The sequence below is a fragment of the Heteronotia binoei genome, chromosome 1 (genome assembly GCF_032191835.1).
Source record: "Heteronotia binoei isolate CCM8104 ecotype False Entrance Well chromosome 1, APGP_CSIRO_Hbin_v1, whole genome shotgun sequence".
NCBI lineage: Eukaryota > Metazoa > Chordata > Lepidosauria > Squamata > Gekkonidae > Heteronotia > Heteronotia binoei.
This window is the reverse complement of record NC_083223.1, coordinates 33,050,936-33,070,953: the sequence shown is the minus strand read 5'-3', so window position 1 is coordinate 33,070,953 and position 20,018 is coordinate 33,050,936. Positions and strand designations below refer to the sequence as shown.

The 20,018-nt window shown below is 44.4% G+C and overlaps 1 protein-coding gene across 2 annotated transcripts in view; it reads left to right on the top strand.

Moving 5' to 3' along the window:
- The first annotated feature begins 8,752 nt into the window (after positions 1-8,752).
- Positions 8,753-20,018, top strand: part of WDFY2 (WD repeat and FYVE domain containing 2) — a 79,114-nt gene continuing 67,848 nt past the window's right edge. The window contains exon 1 of one of the 2 annotated variants that reach the window (XM_060233311.1): positions 8,753-9,008. In XM_060233311.1, coding sequence (XP_060089294.1) covers positions 8,869-9,008 — 140 coding nt within the window. In that variant the 5' untranslated portion in view covers positions 8,753-8,868. The remainder of the gene's footprint in view (positions 9,009-20,018) is intronic. The other variant, XM_060233316.1, reaches the window with a different exon arrangement.

The window sequence follows — 20,018 nt, the reverse complement described above, 5'->3', positions numbered from 1 at the left end:
TTAACCTACCTGCAAAACCATTCAGCAGTTTTACTCCATTTACTGTAAGCAGCTATTCTTGTGTGTCACCAGGATATCACTACCATGGACAGACCTCTGTCAGAGAGCACCGTTTACCTTTGTGCTGGTTTTAGTGGTGGTGGGGGGGGGAGTGGGAGCTGGCCTTCTCAAGCCTTCACCTTCATGCTCCTGGGGTTGGATCCTGGTCCCCTCTGCCAGAGTCCTGCCATGATTGGCACTGTATTCTGTTCCTGCCATGATTGGTACTGTACTATGTACTCTTGGACTTCCCAGTGCTTTAGACATGTATAATTACTTGTATTCTTTTTTCAGTGCTTTGATTAGGTAACCTGGCAAATGTTTAGCTATTTGAAATAGAAGGCTTTGTAATTCAGGAAGTAATAAACTCTTATCTGGTTGTCATGGGTAATAAGCATAGAATTCCAAGGAAGGTGTAAATTTCACACCCAATCTCCACATCTAGCAGAAACAAATCGAGGAAGAGATGCTAACCTATGGCTGTCTATGGGTTGATTTAATATGTTTGTGTTACTCTGTGGGAAAGGGAGGGGCAAGAGCAAACACCTGCATCTTTTATGTATTCTAGTGACTGTTTGAACTGGTAGTGTCATTCCGGGCAAAACGCCTCCTTGTACTGTGCCATTTCATTAACACTTCTATTATACTTTCATAAGACAGAGTGTTTTTGATTAGCAACTGGCAAGGTTTGGCACCCTCTCTACCTCCATTGCAACAGGACCACCTTCCTGGTTGCTCCTGGGCTGCTGGCAACACCCAGTTGGGCACAATTCGACTTCTGGTAGCCCTCAGTCAGATCTAGGGATTGACCCACCTTCTCCTACCAAAAAGTATTTCTCATCCCTTTCCCCAAGTCCTGCCTCCAAAACCACTGGGATCTTGGGGGCTCTCCCAGGCTGTTGGCACCTGCCTGGTTGGTCAGATTCCAACTCCTGAAGCCCCTCTACATGCACAGGGCAGGGGTTGCCCATCCCCTCCTTCCTCCAAAAGGGACTTCCCTTCCATTTCTCCTGCTGCTACCTCCTCCCCCCTTTGATTTTTGAGAGTCTCTCCACCCGTTGGCCCAGGCCCTCCTGAGCCTTCCCCTTCAAGCTCTCAGGGTTGAATCCTTGCCCCCCTCTTCCGCCTGCATTGTAATAGGATCACCTTCCTGTTCCCCTTCTCTATTGCTCCTGTTTCTCCTGAGCTCTTGGCAACCACCCCATTAGGCAGGATCTGACCTTTGACATACTAGCCCACAAGAAGGGGAATTTACAGCCTGCCTCCATAATAATGGCATTGGCTTTTTAAAATTTATCCTTTATATATTGCCTCAGCATGACTGCTTGCATTTGCTTTTGAGTTCCTAATACAAATTCATCTGTTTCATGTATCTTCAAGTCACACATAAGTATATTTTGCAAACATCTTGTCAATGCAAGATTTAATTTGAAACATCATTATAAACAAGGAATATCACAATATGTTTATTACACTTCTGTCTACTGCAGTTTATGAGTGCTTCTGCCAATAAAGCAGCAACAACAAACCAGTAACAGAGCCATATGTCACACTCTAGAAGCCAAAACAACTCCATAAAATTCCTCCAAAGTATGTCAGAATGAGACTGTCTACATCACTTGCACAATACTAGCAAGGCTATCTCAGATGCTGGTACTAGGGGGCCGTAGCCCCCACTGAAAATGTTCTGCATCCTAACACCTGAACAGAAGCTGCCTAAAGCGGTTTCACTTTATCTTAATTTTATTACTTTCTTTGTATTCCAGTATCCTCCCCAATGTCAAAAACAAGCCATCCCATGGAGAACGAAAGGGGCATTAGGGATTTTATAGATCACAATCAGCACCTTCATTTTTACCTGGAAGTAAACAGGCAGGACCAGTGTGACCCAGTAGGCCAGGGAGGCAGGCAGCTGCCTAGGGTGCCACCTGACCTCAGGTGCCCTGCCACCTTGGGGCCCCTTCCTCCCTGCTGCCACGCTTGCCTTACCATCTTGCCACCTTCCCGGGCAGTGATGGGGAAGGGGCTGAGCAGGGGCAATGAGTCAGTATGGCGGTGTGTGTGCCGCAGCAAGGGAGGGCTGGCTCCAAGCACCTCTGAGCGCACCCACTGCCCCACCCCTGCTCAGCCTCCCTGGGTCTGTGCTTCAGAGCCAGGAAGGCTGAGCAGAAGATGAAGAGGAAGATATTGGATTTATATCCTGCCCTCCACTCCAAGGAGTCTCAGAATGGCTCACAATCTCCTTTACCTTCCTCCCCCACAACAGACACCCTGTGAGGTGGGTGGGGCTGGAGAGGGCTCTCACAGCAGCTGCCCTTTCAAGGACAACCTCTGCCAGAGCTATGGCTGACCCAAGGCCATTCCAGCAGCTGCAAGAGGAGGAGTGGGGAATCAAACCCGGTGCTCCCAGATAAGAGTCCACACACTTAACCACTACACCAAACTGGCTCTGAGCAGGGGCGGGTCAGTGCACGCGCTCGGAGACACTCAGACCTGCCCCCCCCCTTGCTATGCACCCCACCACTGCAGCCCTTGCAGCTGCCCCAGAAGGTGGTGGGAAATGGGGCTTAGCAGAGGCAGCACAGACCTGGTAAGGCTGAGCAGGGCAGCATGTGTGCTCAGAAGTGCTTGGAGCTGGCCCTCCCTTGCCATGGTGCACCTGCTACCTCTGTACTCACCCGGGGAAGGCAGTGGGGAAGGGGCTGAGAGGGGGAGCAGCACAGCATGGTACTCCCTAAAACTTACACAAACACGCCTCTCTGAGTTATCATGAGCAGCTGAGTTATCATGAGCAGCTGTCAGACACACACAACACAAGCTGCAAAATTACAACTGATATTTATTAAAACTTAATAAAATTCAAAATTTGATCAGGATACACTTTGCTCAAAAACAAATAAAGTCCTACAGACTAACTAATACTTTAAACTTCTCTTTAGTCTAGCAACACTAAACACAGACAAAATATAGTTCTTTAATTACCATCTCCATACATTGGTAGTTCTGGCATTCTGACAGGTCAAGTTCCAAGTGAAGGGTGGTGGTCCCATTGCCTAATGGCTTTTCACAGTTATAGGGGCTAAAGGTCTCATTTCCTCCCCCCACAACTATAACCAATCAGAAAGTTCCTTTAATTAGCACTCAATATTTCTGTTAATATGAAATTCTCCCACTTGAATCCTGCTCCTCACTTCTCCTCAGACTCCAACTGAACCTCCACAGAGATAAGACACACCTAAAGACCCACAGGTGTTACTGCTACTATTTTGTAAGAAAGCAAGTTCTATTAATCCTGACTGACTCTGGAGAAGGGGGTGTGTGTGTCACTTGTTCCTTGCAAAGCTTGAAGTGCTAGACTGGCAAATGCTGATACCAAGTGAGTCTGCTCCTCTATTTATCTGGGGGTTGTGTCTTCAATTCCCTTTTCCTACAATAACTGCTTATCCTGTCTTACCGCTCCTGCTTATTGCAGGCCAGGGGTGGCCAAACTGTGGCCTCCACCACAGGCTTGCCTGGCAGCTTGGAGAATGCATTTAAAATTAGTTGCTTTCTTTTCACCTCTCCCTCCCTCCTCCCATCTATTTGTTTTCCTTCCTTGCAGTTTTCAAACATCTGACCGTCATGTCTTGTGGCTCTTAAACATCTGATGTTTATTCTATGTGGCTCCTACATTAAGCAAGTTTGGCCACCCCTGTTGTAGGCTGTTCTCCTTAGCCTGCACGTGCTGGGTTAAAGGGATTGATCTAATTTTGATAGTGGGCTTATTAATATTTATTTAGCTTCCAAAATGTATTAGTTCCATCCTCTATTATATAAATTTATGAATTTCAAATGTGTGCATTTTCCCTGAATGTCTGTATTAAGCCTACGTAGCCTAAGTCCAAGAAACTGCTGTGCTTTAAAAGGGTTGCCGACCTCCAGGTGGTGGCTGGAAATCTCCTGCTATTACAACTGATCTCCAGGCAACAGAGATCAGTTCCCCTGAAGAAAATGGCAGCTTTTGAAGGTATACTCTCCGGCATTATATCTCACTGAAGTCCCTCCCCTCTTCAAACACTGCCCTCCAGATGCTTCACCTCCAAAATCTCCAGGTATTTCCCAATTGAGAGCCTGCAACCTTATTTATGGACTATTTTATTGAGGACAGACTGGTATAAACTGAACTGGAAAGGATCAGGAAAGGTTAACTACACTCTGATGATAAGAAGGCTGCTTTACTTATGTCAACAGACTTTGGTGTTTGACTCTAATAATCAACACAAAAACACTGAACCAAGTTCAGATGACAAAGCAGAATACAATTTTTAAAAACACAGTTAAAGAGTAAGCCCTCACCAGAATAGCCCAGTCTCATCAGATATTAGAAGCTCAGCAGCACTGGCCTGGTCAGTATTGGGATGCCAGGGTTGCTAGAGCAAGGCAAGGCAATGGCAAACCACCTCTGTTGAAAACCATATTGGGCACCCCTCAGTCTGCTGTGACTTGACAGCTACAACAATAAAAGAAGAAAAATGTTTGAGTTGCAGAGGATCGAGCTGTTAAAGTGGGCTGATTCTTCATGCTCTGTTTGATAAACAGTAGATAAGAAATAGCTTCTTGTTAACAACGCTGCCACCTTTCTTCAGCAGAAGCCTGCTCAAGAAACAGTCATATTTCCAGTTTTGCACCTCATTATCTGAGTCCAGCAAAGAAAACTTTCCCTATATTCTCTGTACCATTAAAATAAAAGAACCTTCATCTGATGAAGTGTGCTTGGAGCACACAAAAGCTTACGTTCTGAATAAAACTTTGTCTGTCTTAAAGATGCACTCGACTCCTACTTTGTTCTACTGCTTCAGACCAACACGGCTACCCACCGATCCTTCCACAAAGGCAGTACAATTGAATGAAGCTGCTGCCAGCAACACTGCCCTCCCACCACAAAAGAGATATACACAAAAGGAATTCCACTCAGTCCTCACTTCCGGTTCTGATTGGATTCCTCCAGCAGCAGAACAAGAGTTCTAGAAGAACAGAAGAGATTTAGAAATTCTCTTTGAAATAATTAAGCTCCCCCCCATCTATTGCTCACTTAATGAAGCTGTCTCCTCTTTTTAGAATCCCTAAAAACAGTTTTTAAAATTGAATTATTTCATGGAATTATTTTACAATTTTAAATGTTGTTTTTAATTGTTTTGTCTACCAAAACACCTGCAGAGCAGAAATGGTATTCTAATAGAAAGAAAAGGGTACGGGAAGAGAAAGAAGAGTCAGAAAGAAGCTCCCAGGTTAGACAAAGGAAAGCATCCTGTTCATTAAGAACATAACATGTATAAACAGATACACATGTAGAGCAGTGTAACAACCCCAAATTTTCAGGCATGCTGAGTTGCTTTACTCCCCTTCCCCACAACAGACATCCTGTGAGGTTGTGAGGTGGGTGGGGCTGAGTGAGCTCTTCCATAACTGCTCGTGAGCAGAGGAGCTCTGTGAGAAGCTGCATCAGGGGTGAATCACAGGTGCAAGTGGAGGAGTGGGGACTCAAACCCCGTTCTCCCAGATAAGAGTCCGCACACTTAACCATTATACCAAACTGGCTCTTTCTGTTTGTTTGTTTAATGCCCATTCCAGCCTGTTCCGGGGTGTTCTGGATGCATTTGCCTAGCATAAAGATTGAGAGTTCCACATGTTTATTATTTATTCGACTTATATCCTGCCCTCCCTGCCGAAGCAAGCTCAGGGCGGCTCACATTGAAAGGTCATAAAAATCAGTATTAATAAGTCGTTACATAAAAATTTAAAGTGCATCATAGATAAAAACATATAAAACAATATCATAAAACAACGGAAGGTGCTATTTGATCTAACAGTTCCAGGTCATGGTAGTGTTCAAGGTGGGCCAAATAGTGTCTGTTTCTTTTGGGGCCAGATGGTTTAATATCTGTTTTTTTCTGTTGTTGTTAGGGTTGCCAATCCCCAGGTGGGGGCAGGGGATCCCCCGGTTTGGAGACCCTCCCCCCGCTTCAGGGTTGTCAGAAAGCAGGGGGAGGGGAGGGAAATGTCTGCTGGGAACTCTATTATTCCCTATGGAGATTTATTCCCATAGAAAATAATGGAGAATTGATCTGCAGGTATCTGGGGCTCTGGGGAGGGCTGTTTGGGGGGGGGGTAGAGGCACCAAATTGTCAGTATCGCATCTAGTGCCTCTCCCCAGAATACCCCCCAAGTTTCAAAAAGATTGGACCAGGGGGTCCAATTCTATGAGCCCCAAAAGAAGGTGCCCCTATCCTTCATTATTTCCTATGGAAGGAAGGAATTGAAAAGGTGTGCTGTCCCTTTAAATGTGATGGCCAGAACTCCCTTTGGACTTCAATTATGATTGTCACAGCCTTGATCTTGGCTCCACCCCTAATGTCTCCTGGCTCCACCCCCAAAGTCCCCAGATATTTTTTGAATTGGACTTGGCAATCCTAGTTGTCGTAGATTTTAATTCAAAAATGCCTGGCAGAAGAGCACCATTTTTCAGGCCCTGTGGAACTGTGAAAACTCTTGCAGGGCCCTAACCTCCTCTGGAAGCTCATTCCACCAGCCAGGAGCCGCAACAGAAAAGGCCCTGGCTCGGGTCATTTTGAGCCTGGTCTCTTTAATGCTGGGGATCAAGAGTAGGTTTTGTGACCCTGACTGAAGTGCTTTCTGGGGTATATGTGGGGAAAGGCGGTCCATAAGGTATGTAGGTCCCTGGCCATATAGTGCTTTAAAGGTAATAACCAGCACCTTGAAGCGAATCCGGTAAGCAATAAGTAGCCAGTGTTCATTTGTAAATATTGTTCTCGAGTGTCTGTAATGCATCCCACTGTTCTTTGTGGTACTATTGTTCATTTAATGCTCATTTCGGTCTGTTCTGGGGTTTCCAGAGGCATTTTAGCTGGGAAATAGTTCACAAAAGCATGAGAGTTCCATGTTCTCATTTCTAAACTATTGTTCTTGAGTGTCTGAATAGATCCCATTGTTTTTAAAGGACGTATTGTTTGTTTAATGCCCATTCTGGCCTGTTTTAGTGTGTTCTATAGGCATTTTGGCCTAGAAAGGGTTAATAAAAGTGCAAGAATTCCAGATTTCCTTTCTAAAATACTGATCTCAAGTTCCAATTTTAGTATATGTGCTGCCGAAGCTGAGACTGTGGGAATTGTGGGAATTGGAGGAAACGAAATTACGGCCAACTCTCCCTTATACTTGCTCTCCAGCTTCCTTAGGTCTTTATGCTTTTTGTGGCAAAATGCCCAATTATCTATCAGACCTAACCACTCCAAGTCATCGCAGGGCATTTATGTTGGCCAGACTAAACGCTGCCGAAGCTGAGACTGTGGGAATTGTGGGAATTGGAGGAAACGAAATTACGGCCAACTCTCCCTTATACTTGCTCTCCAGCTTCCTTAGGTCTTTATGCTTTTTGTGGCAAAATGCCCAATTATCTATCAGACCTAACCACTCCAAGTCATCGCAGGGCATTTATGTTGGCCAGACTAAACGCGTTTCCCTCCAAAGTTTTACAAGGGAGATATCAGCGAGTCCCTTTAGCCGACAGACTTTGCTCCTGTGGAGCGAATACCCTTGACTCAATCCAGCATATATTGCTTGATTGTTCTTTTTACCATAACCTCCGTAAAGATTTATTTGGCAAGCTTTCTTTTTCTCCAGATTTGTCTATTCTGCCACCCTGTTATTAATTATTGAGTGATACTGAGGGGGTGGTTAGTGAGGCTGTGGCAAAATTTCTGGCTGACATCCTTAAATTTAATTCTGACCATGTTTGAATGTATCTGTAAGCTCGGTTTTATTTTGATTTTATCTCCAATGTTTAAATTTTTATATTCTGTGTATTTTTATCTGAATCTATTATGCCATTAAAGGTTTGGTATGGTATGGTACTGATCTCAAGTATCTGTAATGCATCTCGCTTTTTTGTATGTGGAATGATTGTTTTTTTAATGCCTGCTCCGGTTTCTATTCTCTCCCCCAAAATTGGAGGAGTTTGACGGTAGCACGTTTGATTGGTGAGTGTGTTAATCTCAGCATCCGTTCAGAGAATCAGGGCTTTAGAAGAGTTGTCACCTCTGGGTTAAAAAATTCCTGGAGATTTGAGAAATCTGATCAATGCACCCATCCCTGGAGATCAGACCAAACCACCCCAGACCTGCCCCAGCCGCTGGATGGACTTTTCTTTGTAACATTGTTAGGGTTTACTTCTTTATAATGTGACAAAAGATCTGCATGATTCTTGAAAGAAAGTTTTACTGAATGTGTTAGCCAACACATCAGTGTGTGTTTGTTTGTATTTCCTGTAATATGGATCCCAGTTGTTGTTTTTCTACCTCCGGAGGTTGGCAACAAACCATCCTTAGTTCCTTAAAAATTGGAGCGGATGCCATGAGCGCTTCTACGGATGCCAGCTTCCAGGTGGGACCTGGGGATCCAGCCGAATGACACCTCGTATCCAGCTCCCCTGGAGAAAATGGCTGCTTTGGAGACTGAACACTGTATTGCCCCTGCTCTCCCCGGCTCCATCCCCAAATCTCACCTAGCGGCCCAATCTCTAACCCTGCATCCCTTTCCTTTCCTTTCCTTTCCTTTCCGCCCTTCGGCTCTTTCCCCGCATATGGAGACTTCCGAGCACACCCACCAGGGTCCGGAAGTCGTGCTCGCCGCCGTTCAGCCTCTCTCCTCCCTCCGGGTTGCTTCCGTCCCCTCCCAGCTGACACACATGCGTAGTGGGGGCTGGCCGGGTGCGCGGGGCTTGTGGTTGCCGAAGCTGCGGCTGGGCGGGCGGCACGCGTCTCCCCGGCGCTCCCGATGGCTGCTCAGCCCTTGCCCGCGGAGCTGCTCACCCGGCGGCCTCTCCTGCTCGGCCAGGTGGAGGGCGCCCAGGACGTGGTGAGCATGGCGGCCATTGTGCCCAAGGAAGACGGGCTCATCAGTGTCTCGGAGGACAGGTGAGGCGGGCGGAGCGCACCTGGCGGCGGCGGCAGAGGAGGGAGGGGGCTTGCAAAGTCTCGCGCCCTGCCCGGCGCCAGCTTCGCGCAAAGTTTGGAGAGGCCCGCGAGGGCTCGTGCAGCGGGTGGAGTTGCGCAAGTTGGCCGGGCGCTTGGCTCTGCTCTCGCCTTGGGGACTTGGCAAGACCTCGGGTGCGTGCGGCGCAGCTCTTTCTCTCTGCCCAGGGCGCTGAAGTTGCGCGGGGAGGGAGGGAGGGAGCGCGGGCAGCTGCCTCCCTAGTGTGCACGAGCATGGAAGGTTGTGTCGCTCTGGAGAATTCCGCTGCATGCACACCAGACCGCCTGCCTGGGGAGCTACTTGTCCTGGGATGCAGAGTATCCTGATTCGGGGCAACTGTAGGACCATGTATTGGGGTGATGGTGCAGGGCTGCAGGCGCGGGAGGGCATTCCTAGGAGCAGTGCAGTCACAGATGTGTGGCAGATGTTTTCCTATCAAATTTAAGAGAAGGAAGTGAAGCAAAATCTTCAAGAAGAATCCAGGTAACACTGTTAAAAGACCAGATTTCCTCCCCAGGTGTGTTTCAATGAGAAGGGATTGTCTTATGTTCTTATACAAATTACAAATATGTACAGCAATAAAAAAACTTTTTGTATATAACTGTTTTGGGGGAGAGTTAATTTACATTTAGGGTCATCTTCCTTTCAGGTAAATGTGGTACCTTTTATTTGGACCAACCAAAATGATGCCAAACAGTGGGGGAGCTTTGGAGTTTTGCAGAGTTCTTCTTCAAGCTTGATGTTCTGGAGGGGGTGGGCGTCTGAGCTTACACATCAGGTTTCAAACTTCAATACATCATGGTGACCCGTGTGGCATAATGTTTAGTGGGTTGAACGAAAGAGATTGGAAACCTGGGTGCGGTCCTGGGACCGATGGTGCGGTCTCCTTTGGAGTACTGTGTGCAGTTCTGGTCGCCGCACCTCAAAAAGGATATTATAGCATTGGAGAAAGTCCAGAAAAGGGCAACTAGAATGATTAAAGGGCTGGAGCACTTTCCCTATGAAGAAAGGTTGAAACGCTTGGGACTCTTTAGCTTGGAGAAACGTCGACTGCGGGGTGACATGATAGAGGTTTACAAGATAATGCATGGGATGGAGAAAGTAGAGAAAGAAGTACTTTTCTCCCTTTCTCCCAATACAAGAACTCGTGGGCATTCGATGAAATTGCTGAGCAGACAGGTTAAAATGGATAAAAGGAAGTACTTCTTCACCCAAAGGGTGATTAACATGTGGAGTTCACTGCCACAGGAGGTGGTGGCGGCCACAAGTATAGCACCTTCAAGAGGGGTTTAGATAAAAATATGGAGCACGGGTCCATCAGTGGCTATTAGCCACAGTGTGTGTGTATATATAAAAATTTTTGCCACTGTGTGACACAGAGTGTTGGACTGGATGGGCCGTTGGCCTGATCCAACATGGCTTCTCTTATGTTCTGGGTTCAAATCCCCCCACTGTTGTGAAGCATACTGGTTGCCCTTGGGCAAGCCACACTCCCTCAGGCTGACTTGCCTCACAAGGTGGTTGTGAAGATAAAATGGGAAGTGAGAACCATGTGTGCCACTTTGAACTCCTTGGAGGAAGTGCAGGATAAAAATGGATGCCAGCATTCCCAACCTTTTAAAGCCTGTGGGCATATTTGGAATTCTGCTGGAGGTTGGTGGGTGTGGCAGCAAAATGGTTGCTTCAGGAGGTGGAGCCAGCCACAGAATGATTGCCACAATTTAATTTCAGTCACACAGTGCAGATCTTGTGCTGTGGTGACAGCTGATGCCAAAGCAACATTTTAAAAAAATCTGCATAGTCAATCAAATCTCCGATAAACCAGAAACCTTACTGGTCAGAAGCCCTGCCTGGGCCCCTGCTATTGCTAAAAACACTTGCCAAGGGCCACAAAAAGTATTGGTAGTTTCCATGGCACCCACAGGAACCCCATTGGGGACTCCTGATGTATGCAGTTGAAACATACTTGTGTCCATATATGAGTATAAGGAGAGAGAAACAGTCCAAATGAACATAGGATAGAAGAGGAGAGAGAATCCAAAGCCTGCCCCCAATTTTATTCATTTATAATCTACCTTTCTTGTTAAGACACAAAAAGGGTGGGTGGGTAAAATAATTTTTTTTGGGGGGGTGGACTATCAGAGTTTTTATAGCCTTCTTCCCTCACTCATTCTCAAGTTCAAAGCCTTGTAACTGAGCCTGATCCAAGGAAAAGTATTGCTTTACCTACTTAGGTGTCTTGTTTTCTGCCAGTAGTGCCAACTAATTGAACTAGAAGCCCTGCAGGCAAGGAGTTGACTGTTTTCTTCCTAGGTACAGGTGAAATTGGATCCCTTCACTCACAGCTTTCTGGCTGTCATTGCAGTCTCTGGATTGCCTGACCACAATGCTGCAGTGGCTGGAGAAGGTGTCAGTGGGCAGACATCCCCTTCTGTGCAAGTGTGTTTGCTGTTGGGGTTATCAGGCATTGCAAGATGCATATAACTAAATATTGTTGTATCACTGAAGAGAAGCAAAACATTTTGGGGAAGGGGCAATTTAAGGTGGGGCAATGAGGATTGTTTAACCCTTTGCATGCTTCCCAATTTACCACTCCAGCCTCTCCCTGCCTATTTCTTATACTCTTATTGGGTTCCGGATGCCTGTAATATATGAGTAGAGTTTAAACACATCTTTGGAACAGCTTGGGGAAAATGACTTGTAACAGAGTGGTGGGTACAGGAAGGATTCTATCACTTTTCCTCTAAATTTCACCCTTGCCAACTTTTTTTAAAAGGTTGTTCTGAAGGGTTGTTTAGGTGGACCTTTGTGTAATGGTCAGTTAAATCTCCAGTTCTTGCTTTGTAGTCCATTGGGTACCTAACAGGCATCTTTTGCTCTCTTTGCTTCTGGGATCTGTGTCCTTTTTAGTTTTACTGCATTCTTCTTGCAGTATTAGGGCCTGCCTGAGGTTTTAATCCCAGCCAAGTTTACCTGGTCCCCTTTCCTCTTAGAGGTTGAACTCCAAATAATGAACATGCTGTGTCAATGCAAGTGCAATTTGATATAGCTGCTGTCTCTCTTTTAAAAATGTATGGGTGTGGTGTGTGTGCTAATACCTCTCTCTCTTTACTGCTCCTTATGCACTATTGCTTGGGGAGTTGGTGCTGGTAATCTAACCCATGCCTTGCGGTTGCTGAATGCAATCTGGCTGGCCTCGCAGTCTTATGCAGCAGGACAGTTTAGTGGTTGTCATCTTCCTCAAATGCACATGTACTTTATCCCCGAAAATTACTCAGGCTGAGTCATTAAAACATAACTCTCTATTAGGAAATATAACCAAACTTTTTCTGTTTTTGTTGACCTTCTTATTTTATCCTATTGCTGTGCAACAGTGTTCGTGCAACAAAGAAAAACAACTATCTGATCCAGGGCTGTCTTAACAGCATTATGGGCTCCGGGCAAAGCAGTGCACTGGGTCCTTACGACAACTACTCACAGGAATAAAAATGTAAATGGTCAGGATCTTTGTATAGGTCTACAAGACTACATTCAACATTTTCTCAACTTGCAGAAATAAAAAGCTCATCCATTCATATATTCCAGGGGTGGTCAATGGTAGCTCTCCAGATGTTTTTTGCCTACAACTCCCATCAGCCCCAGCCAGCATGGCCAATGGCTGGGGCTGATGGGAGTTGTAGGCAAAAACATCTGGAGAGCTACTGTTGGCCACCCCTGATACATTCACAAACTATCAATACCTGGTTATTAGTACTGCATCATGCATAGATTAGTATGGAGCCCCTATGCTTGTGGGGCCCATCAGGCCCATGCATTAAGACAGCCCTGATCTGATCTGTTATCTTTAAGTAGCTGGGTGGATGTGCCACGTAGAAAAAACCTCGACACTAACTGTGCCATTTTAGCCAGAGTTACACCACCATTCTGCTGAAATCAGTGGGACTGGGGTGTGTGTCAGTTTAGAATGACACAGTTGGCATGCAGGAGGTCTGAGAGCACCCTTCTTACATGCAGGAGGGAGATGTAGAAGGATTAGAGCTGAAAGACATTTGGTCCTTGGTAGACAGAGCAAGTAATCATAAACAGGTCTGCACACAAGTGTTATTAAGTGGAGCTTAGTCCCAGGGCCCTATTTTTAGGATTGTAGCCAGTGTTTCTTTGGCACCTCCCCATTGTGTGATTGATGGAAATGCAGTAATACTGTTATAGATCCACTTTCTGATCAGCCACACTCCTCCTTGGTTGCCACCTGATCTGCTTTTGTACTTATAGTTACCAGTGTAATGCCATACTTGGTCCAATATTTTCCCTGTTCCTCTCTCTCCCTGTGCTCTTTGTTATGGACTTCTTATTGGCTCTGTCTTAGGTATATAATTTGCTGCTTTGTTTTTATGTTGACCCAGAACATTGTTTTCAGATAACAACATATGTTTTTTAAATGCCCACACAAAATCAGATTTGGATTTGCAGTTGGGTGTGTCAGTCATCAAGGGTCTGGGTTGAATGTGATTCTAATGCCTTTGAAATTATTTATTTGCTAGGCTGATCAGAACATGCCTGTTGATCTTGAGGGCCAATTTACGCAAGATCAAAGCTACGGAAATGAGAGAGAGAGCACAGCTTACCTGTCCTCAGTTAAAGGGCTTCTATTGTGTCCCATGTAATTTAGTGATGTTTTGAAAAGGTTCATTCAGACGTTGATTGTAAATGACCAACCACTGTGTATAGTGCTTTTCTTCCCCTTGCTTGCAAACAGAGGATTCTTTTAAAAAGGCATTGAAACTAATTTATTGTAATAGGTCTTGAGTAAAGCCTAGTCCAGTAATGGCCGACCTGTTTTGGCAAGTGTGCTAGGAATGAAACACTCAACTTGGGAAGGTTTGTAGCACCAAATAGTCTGTATTTGTCACTCTGCGCCTCATGTTATTTTTACTCATCGGGTTAATGAGCTCAAGGAATAGGCAGTAGTATCACGTTCAAGGAAAAAGATTTGGGCCTCTGACTTCGCTCCGAGGGGACCACAAGCCCTCAGTGGAGCAGACTGGCCATCGTCCGTGGTCATCAGAAACTTTATTACTAGAAGCAGCTTTGTGGCTTTTGCCATGCCTTGTGAGCCGCCCTGAGCCTGCCTCGGCGGGGAGGGCGGGCTATAAATAAAATTTTATTATTATTATTAATGTTTATTCCTAGGCTGAAATGGCAGCATGTGGCCAGTAACTTTTGCTGATGATCTCCTTTGTTGCCATAATGTATTCAGCATCTTGATATTCCTTGTGGGTGACAAATTTTCTTTGGATCTAGGAGGCATGTTTTGGTGCTGGAAAGTACAGGCAAGCTGCAGCTGACTTATGGAAGCCCTGTAGGGTTTTCAAGGCAAGAGGCAGATGGAAGTGGTTTTCTATTTCCTGCTTCTGTATAACGACCCTGAACTTCCTTGGTGGTCTCCCACCCAAATATTAACTAGGGCCAACCCTGCTTAGCTTCTGAGATCTGATGAAATCAGGCTAGCCTGGACCATCCAGGTCAGGATAGCCATGATTTACTCATCACATTTTCCTAAACAAAAAACTAGCCCTAACTTCTTTTCACTGTTTCTCATAATTGTATTAGTGCTATAGCAAAAGTATTCTATATAGGATAAACTTAGTTGTCGACTCGTCATTACAATTCAAACTTAACCTCTAACTCAGAGGTCCCCAACCTTATTGAGACTGCAAGCACATTTGAAAATCGGACCCAACATGATAGGTATGGCAACAAAATGGCTGCCACGGGAAGCAGAGCCAGCCACAGAGTGATGGCCACAGCTTAATTTCAGTGACACAGTGTAGAGCCTTGTACTGTGGTGGCAGCTGCTGCCAAAGAAATTTTTTTTAAAAAAAAAATCTGCACAGCCAGTCAGAAGCCTTGCTCGGCACAGCACAACCTGGTCCCACCCACTTCCTAAAACACTTTGTGGGTGCTGGTAAAGGTGTTGACAGGTGCCATGCCACCCATGGGAACCACAGTGAGGACCCCTGCTCTAACTTGTATCTAAAACATTCATATTTTAAGAACTACAGGATTGCTTTTTTTAAAATACCCTAAAAGCTTCATATGAATGCTGCGTTAGACTGAGTCAGACCTCTGATCAGTAATGCTTACTCAGACTGGCAGCAGCCCTACAGGGTCTCTGGCAGAGGTCTTTCACACCACCTGCTACCTGAGCCTTTTAGGTGGGCTTGCTGAGGATTGTACCAGGGATCTTCTATGTGCCAAGTAGATGCTCTACCACAAAGCCACAGCCTGAAAGGATCTTTGTGAATCCAGTTTCTGTATAGATACCCCTCTAGAGTTTCATCTTCCATTATAAACGGCATTAATGCATTATGAATGTTTAATTATATCTTTTCATGCAACAAGTATTTGCTATGCCCCTAACAATCAGGATGGGGTGGTGCTTTCCAAAGCTAGCAGAGTCCCTCTTCCAGTTATGTCTGGGGAAATGAGTGGTGTAGTAGCAGCCAAGCTAATGATGTATGCTTTTAAACACCCCCCCACCCTCGTTTCTTAGCTTTGGTACTGCTGCTATCAAAAGCTTTCATCTGTTATACCTCCCGTCTTACCATAATTAAAGGCGGAATTTGTCAAGCTTTGAAAAGTTCCACCCCTTGCTTATTGCTTTGGATCAAGTAGAGTTTTTTGAACCTAGCACAGTCCCTCCTCCGTTTGTGGCTAGGGAGAAGCAATGGGGAATGAACCAGAGCTTTCAGGGGCAGTGACACAAAATCTAAACAACAACAAGAGTTTGTAGCTGTTGAAAAGACTAGATGCCATAATGGAATTTCTAGATACCATGGTGATCTGGCAACTGGGATTTGTAAATGTGAGTCCTTAACCAGTGGTGGTAAGAACAGTAATGGTTCCCAGTACAGTGATGGCTTCTTTTTCTACTCAGGATTTTATGACTGCATGCTCATTTTGAGAATTTAGCATTTTGGCACATGAGGGATTTGAGTTCCCATCTTAATGACCTCTGTTTCCAGTGAGATGAACTTTCTGAACTTGCAGAATAATCAGCTGCCTTCCTATTCCTCTTTCAGTATGAATTTTATTCAAACAATGAAACCTCAGAGGCAGAGCCCCCGAAATATGTTTTGTTGGTTGTTTGTATAAAACACGGTAGTATGTCAAATGACAGATTTCAGCCCCCCTTCTGGGCTTCTGCTGAAGTGGCAATAATTCTTGCAGAGGACAGGAGTGGCCTGTGCTACAACTAGGGATGGGCATGAACTGACCCATGAAGCAAAATTTTTGACAAATTTTGCCCTGTCCATGGTTCAGGAACCAAAGTTCATGATGGGTCCACTTCCATGAACTTTTGAGGCAGTTTGTAGGGCTTGTGCCATTTCTGGGCCAGTGCAGTGCATTTCTGCACTGGTGCCATTTCTGGGCCATGGCAGAAAGCAGGGATTTAAAGGGACTTTGAGTTCCTTTAAAACTGGTTCCTGCTCCTTTAAAGGGACTGCGTAAGAAAGTTGGGAATTGGGGAGCAGCCTATCAGGGGCTGGGTGCCACTTCACCAGGGGAAGTCATCATCTGTTGCCTGTTAAGCTGGGAGAGCCCTGGTGCACACCCACCCTCCCCAGTCACCAAAGGATGCCCCTCAGACCTCCCATTGAGAACTCATTGAGGAGGCAGCAGGGTTGTGGCAGCAGGGCCATAGTAGCAATACAGCATCCAGGTCACCCCGGGTGGGAGTGGGGGAGGTGGTGCCAGCAGGGAATAAGGCTGCTCCAGCCCAGGAATCATGTGAGTTGGGAGTCTGGCAGTGACAGCAAGGCTAGGCCCAGCAAAAAATGGGTCAGCCACTTGGTCCCTGGGGTAGAGTGGCCTCCTTCCCTACTGGTTCCATCTCCCCCATCCAGGGATCCCAGGATGTGCTCAGCTGCTGTACTGCTGTCACAGTCCTGCTGCCATTGTGCGGTTCACCACGGCTATCTCTTTTGCCAATCACCTTAGCTGGCCACCTCTTGTCTGCCAGCCTCCACCTCCACTGGTTTCCTGGGTGAGTTCCCAATGGGAAGTCAGGGGGTGGCATCATCAGGCGATGGGGGAATGTGGGCAAGCACCTTAGGTCTCCTGGATTGCCAGGCAATGGGCGGAGGCTTTCCCTATTGAAGTGGCACCTGACCCCAAACAGGCTGCTCCCTATTTCCTGGTTTTCTTTTGCAGTCCCTTTAAAATGTAAAAGGGACTGCATAAGAAGGCTCAAAACAGCTGAATATCTGGGAGTGCTCCCACCCCATAGCTGTTTTTGCTGCTTTCTGAAAACTCTGTTTAAAGTGACTGTGGTCCCTTTAAATGAGGTTTGATTTGCCCACAAGCTGAGCTGGTTTGTCAGAGAGCGAACCGGTTCGGTTCAGGGTTTGGATTGTGGTTTGACTGTGAACCGAATCACATTTTTGGAGTTTGTACCTATTCCTAATTGCTTATTACAAATTAACTTTACAGCAAAACTCTCAACAGTGAGACCTTATGTGACTATGGAAGTTCTGGTGATAAGTCAGTGATGAAAGGTTAGAAAAGACATACCTGCATTACATTAATTTGGATTAATGGGGATTTGAATTACCACAGTGTTATTCCTCTTAATTTTCTTTGCTGTTTTATAAATCTACAGAGTCTACTGAATTCCATTACATATCCTTAAATGCAGTGTAAGTTGTTAATGACTACTGTTTTTATTGTAGTGGATTGTCTTGTGGAACCTGGAAGGCTAACAAATATACTGAGGCTGTGATCACACACACTAAATAATGCACTTTCAATCCACGCCCATGGCACTTTCCAACTGGATTTTGCCAGTTCACACAGTAAAATCCAGTTGTAAAGTGCCCTGGAAGTGGATTGAAAGTGCATTATTTAATGTATGTGATCACAGCCTGAGTCTGCTTCATCAGATGTGTGAAGTGTTTGGTTAGCAGAGATATGTACACAAAGTAGGTCTAGACGGTGATATGATTAAGCCCTGAGCTATGCCAGGTATCAGTGGAGTGGCATCAGATCTTCCTGCCTGTTTTCTCTGTCACTCATACTAACAGATGATAGTATGCTTTGTCTGAGCTTGGGTGATTGGTGGCTGTGGGTTTAGATGGAGGTGATTTGTCTTTCTTCTTTGTTCCTTATTCAGAAACCTCTCATATTGTGAGACCTTCTGCCAGGATTCTTGTATAAATCTTATACTCGTTATTTAATAATGAAATTGGTCTATAATTATTTACATTCGTGACATCTCTTATCTTCCTTTGGAATCAATGAAATTACAGCTTCTTTCCATGTATTAGGTATTTTCCCATTTAATCTTATCGTATTCATTAGTTTTTGAAGTTTCAGTACTAATTCTTCTTTAAGCATTTTAAAACATTTTGCCGTGTATCCATCTGGTCCAGGAGCCTTTCCGATTTTCATTGCATTAATCGCTGCTTCAATTTCTATTATTTCACTTGGATCATTCAAAACTTTCTCCATGTATTCAGTTAAGGGTGCTGTTTTGATCTTTTGCAAATGCGCTTCAATCTCTTCTTTCTTTACTTTAACATCCTTAAATAATTTAGCATAATACTTAAAAAAATCTCTCTTTATTCCTTCTTGATCTACCAGCGTTTTCCATCAGCCACAATTTTATTAATAATTTTACTTTCTCTCTTTTTCTTCAATTGCCAGGCCAAATACTTTCCAGGTTTGTTTGCTCCCTCCAAGGATTGCTGTTGTAATTTTTTCAAATTCCATTCCATTTCCTTATTTAGCAAATGTCTCATTTTTGTTTGTAGTATTGTAATCTCCCTTATAATTTTCTTTTTTCCTGGCCTTTTTCTTAATTCACTTTCTTTTTTCTTAATTTTATTTTGAATGTCCAACATCTGTTTATCTTTTGCTCTTTTATCTCTGTTATTCAATATTATTAGTATTCCTCTCATTACTGCTTTGTAGGCATCCCATACCGTCTGAAATTCTACTCTATCATTGAGTTGAAAGTAAGCTTTAGTTTCCTTTTCTAGAGATGCCACTATTTCTTTATTTTGTAGTAAATCTTCATTTAATGTCCATCTTCTCGACTTTTTAGACAGTTTTGTAATCCACATTATTGGGTTATGATCGGCTCCTGTTTTGGGTAAAATTTCTATCTTATAACAAAGTCCCAAATCTTTGGTACCCCACAACATGTCAATTCTAGAAGAAGAATTATGTCTGGCTAAAAAAAAGGTATAGTCCCTTACTTCAGGATTGAACTTTCCATATATCCTCCAAATTTTCTTGCTTAACCAACTCAAAAAAAGATTTTGGCAATTTTTCTTCTTTATCAATTTTTTTCTTCCCAGATCTATTGTGTTCTGAATTGTTCCATTAAAATCCCCCATCAACAAAATTTGCTCATAAGTCACTTCATCCAAATGTTGTGTAATATTTTTAAAGAAAATGTCCTTTGCACCATTTGGAGCAGAAAGTCCCAACAATAAAGGTTTTTTAGCAATCAATGTAATTTCCACCACTATATATCTTCCATCTTTATCTTTAAAAAACAATTTCGGGTCTTTTTTTTTTTAATATAAAAAATTACTCCTCTCTTCTTCTGTTCAGCCAGTGTATAAAATTCTAGTCCCAATTGCTTATTCCATAAAAATTTATAATCCTTTTGTCTAATGTGCACTTCTTGTAAACAAACTACATTACAATTTTGGGTTTTTATCCATTGAAATGTTGCCCTTCTTTTTTGTGGTGAGTTTAGTCCATTTACATTCCAAGATATCAATTTGTAATCCATCATGGTGCAAATTCTTTATTTTCTCCATAAAATCTACGCAGTTCCTGTGTGCTTGTAATTGTAATCCTTTTCCCTTGAAGTTCAAAGCTCAAACCTTCAGGTATTATCCATCTGTACCTTATTCTGTTGTCACGTAATTTTTCTGTCA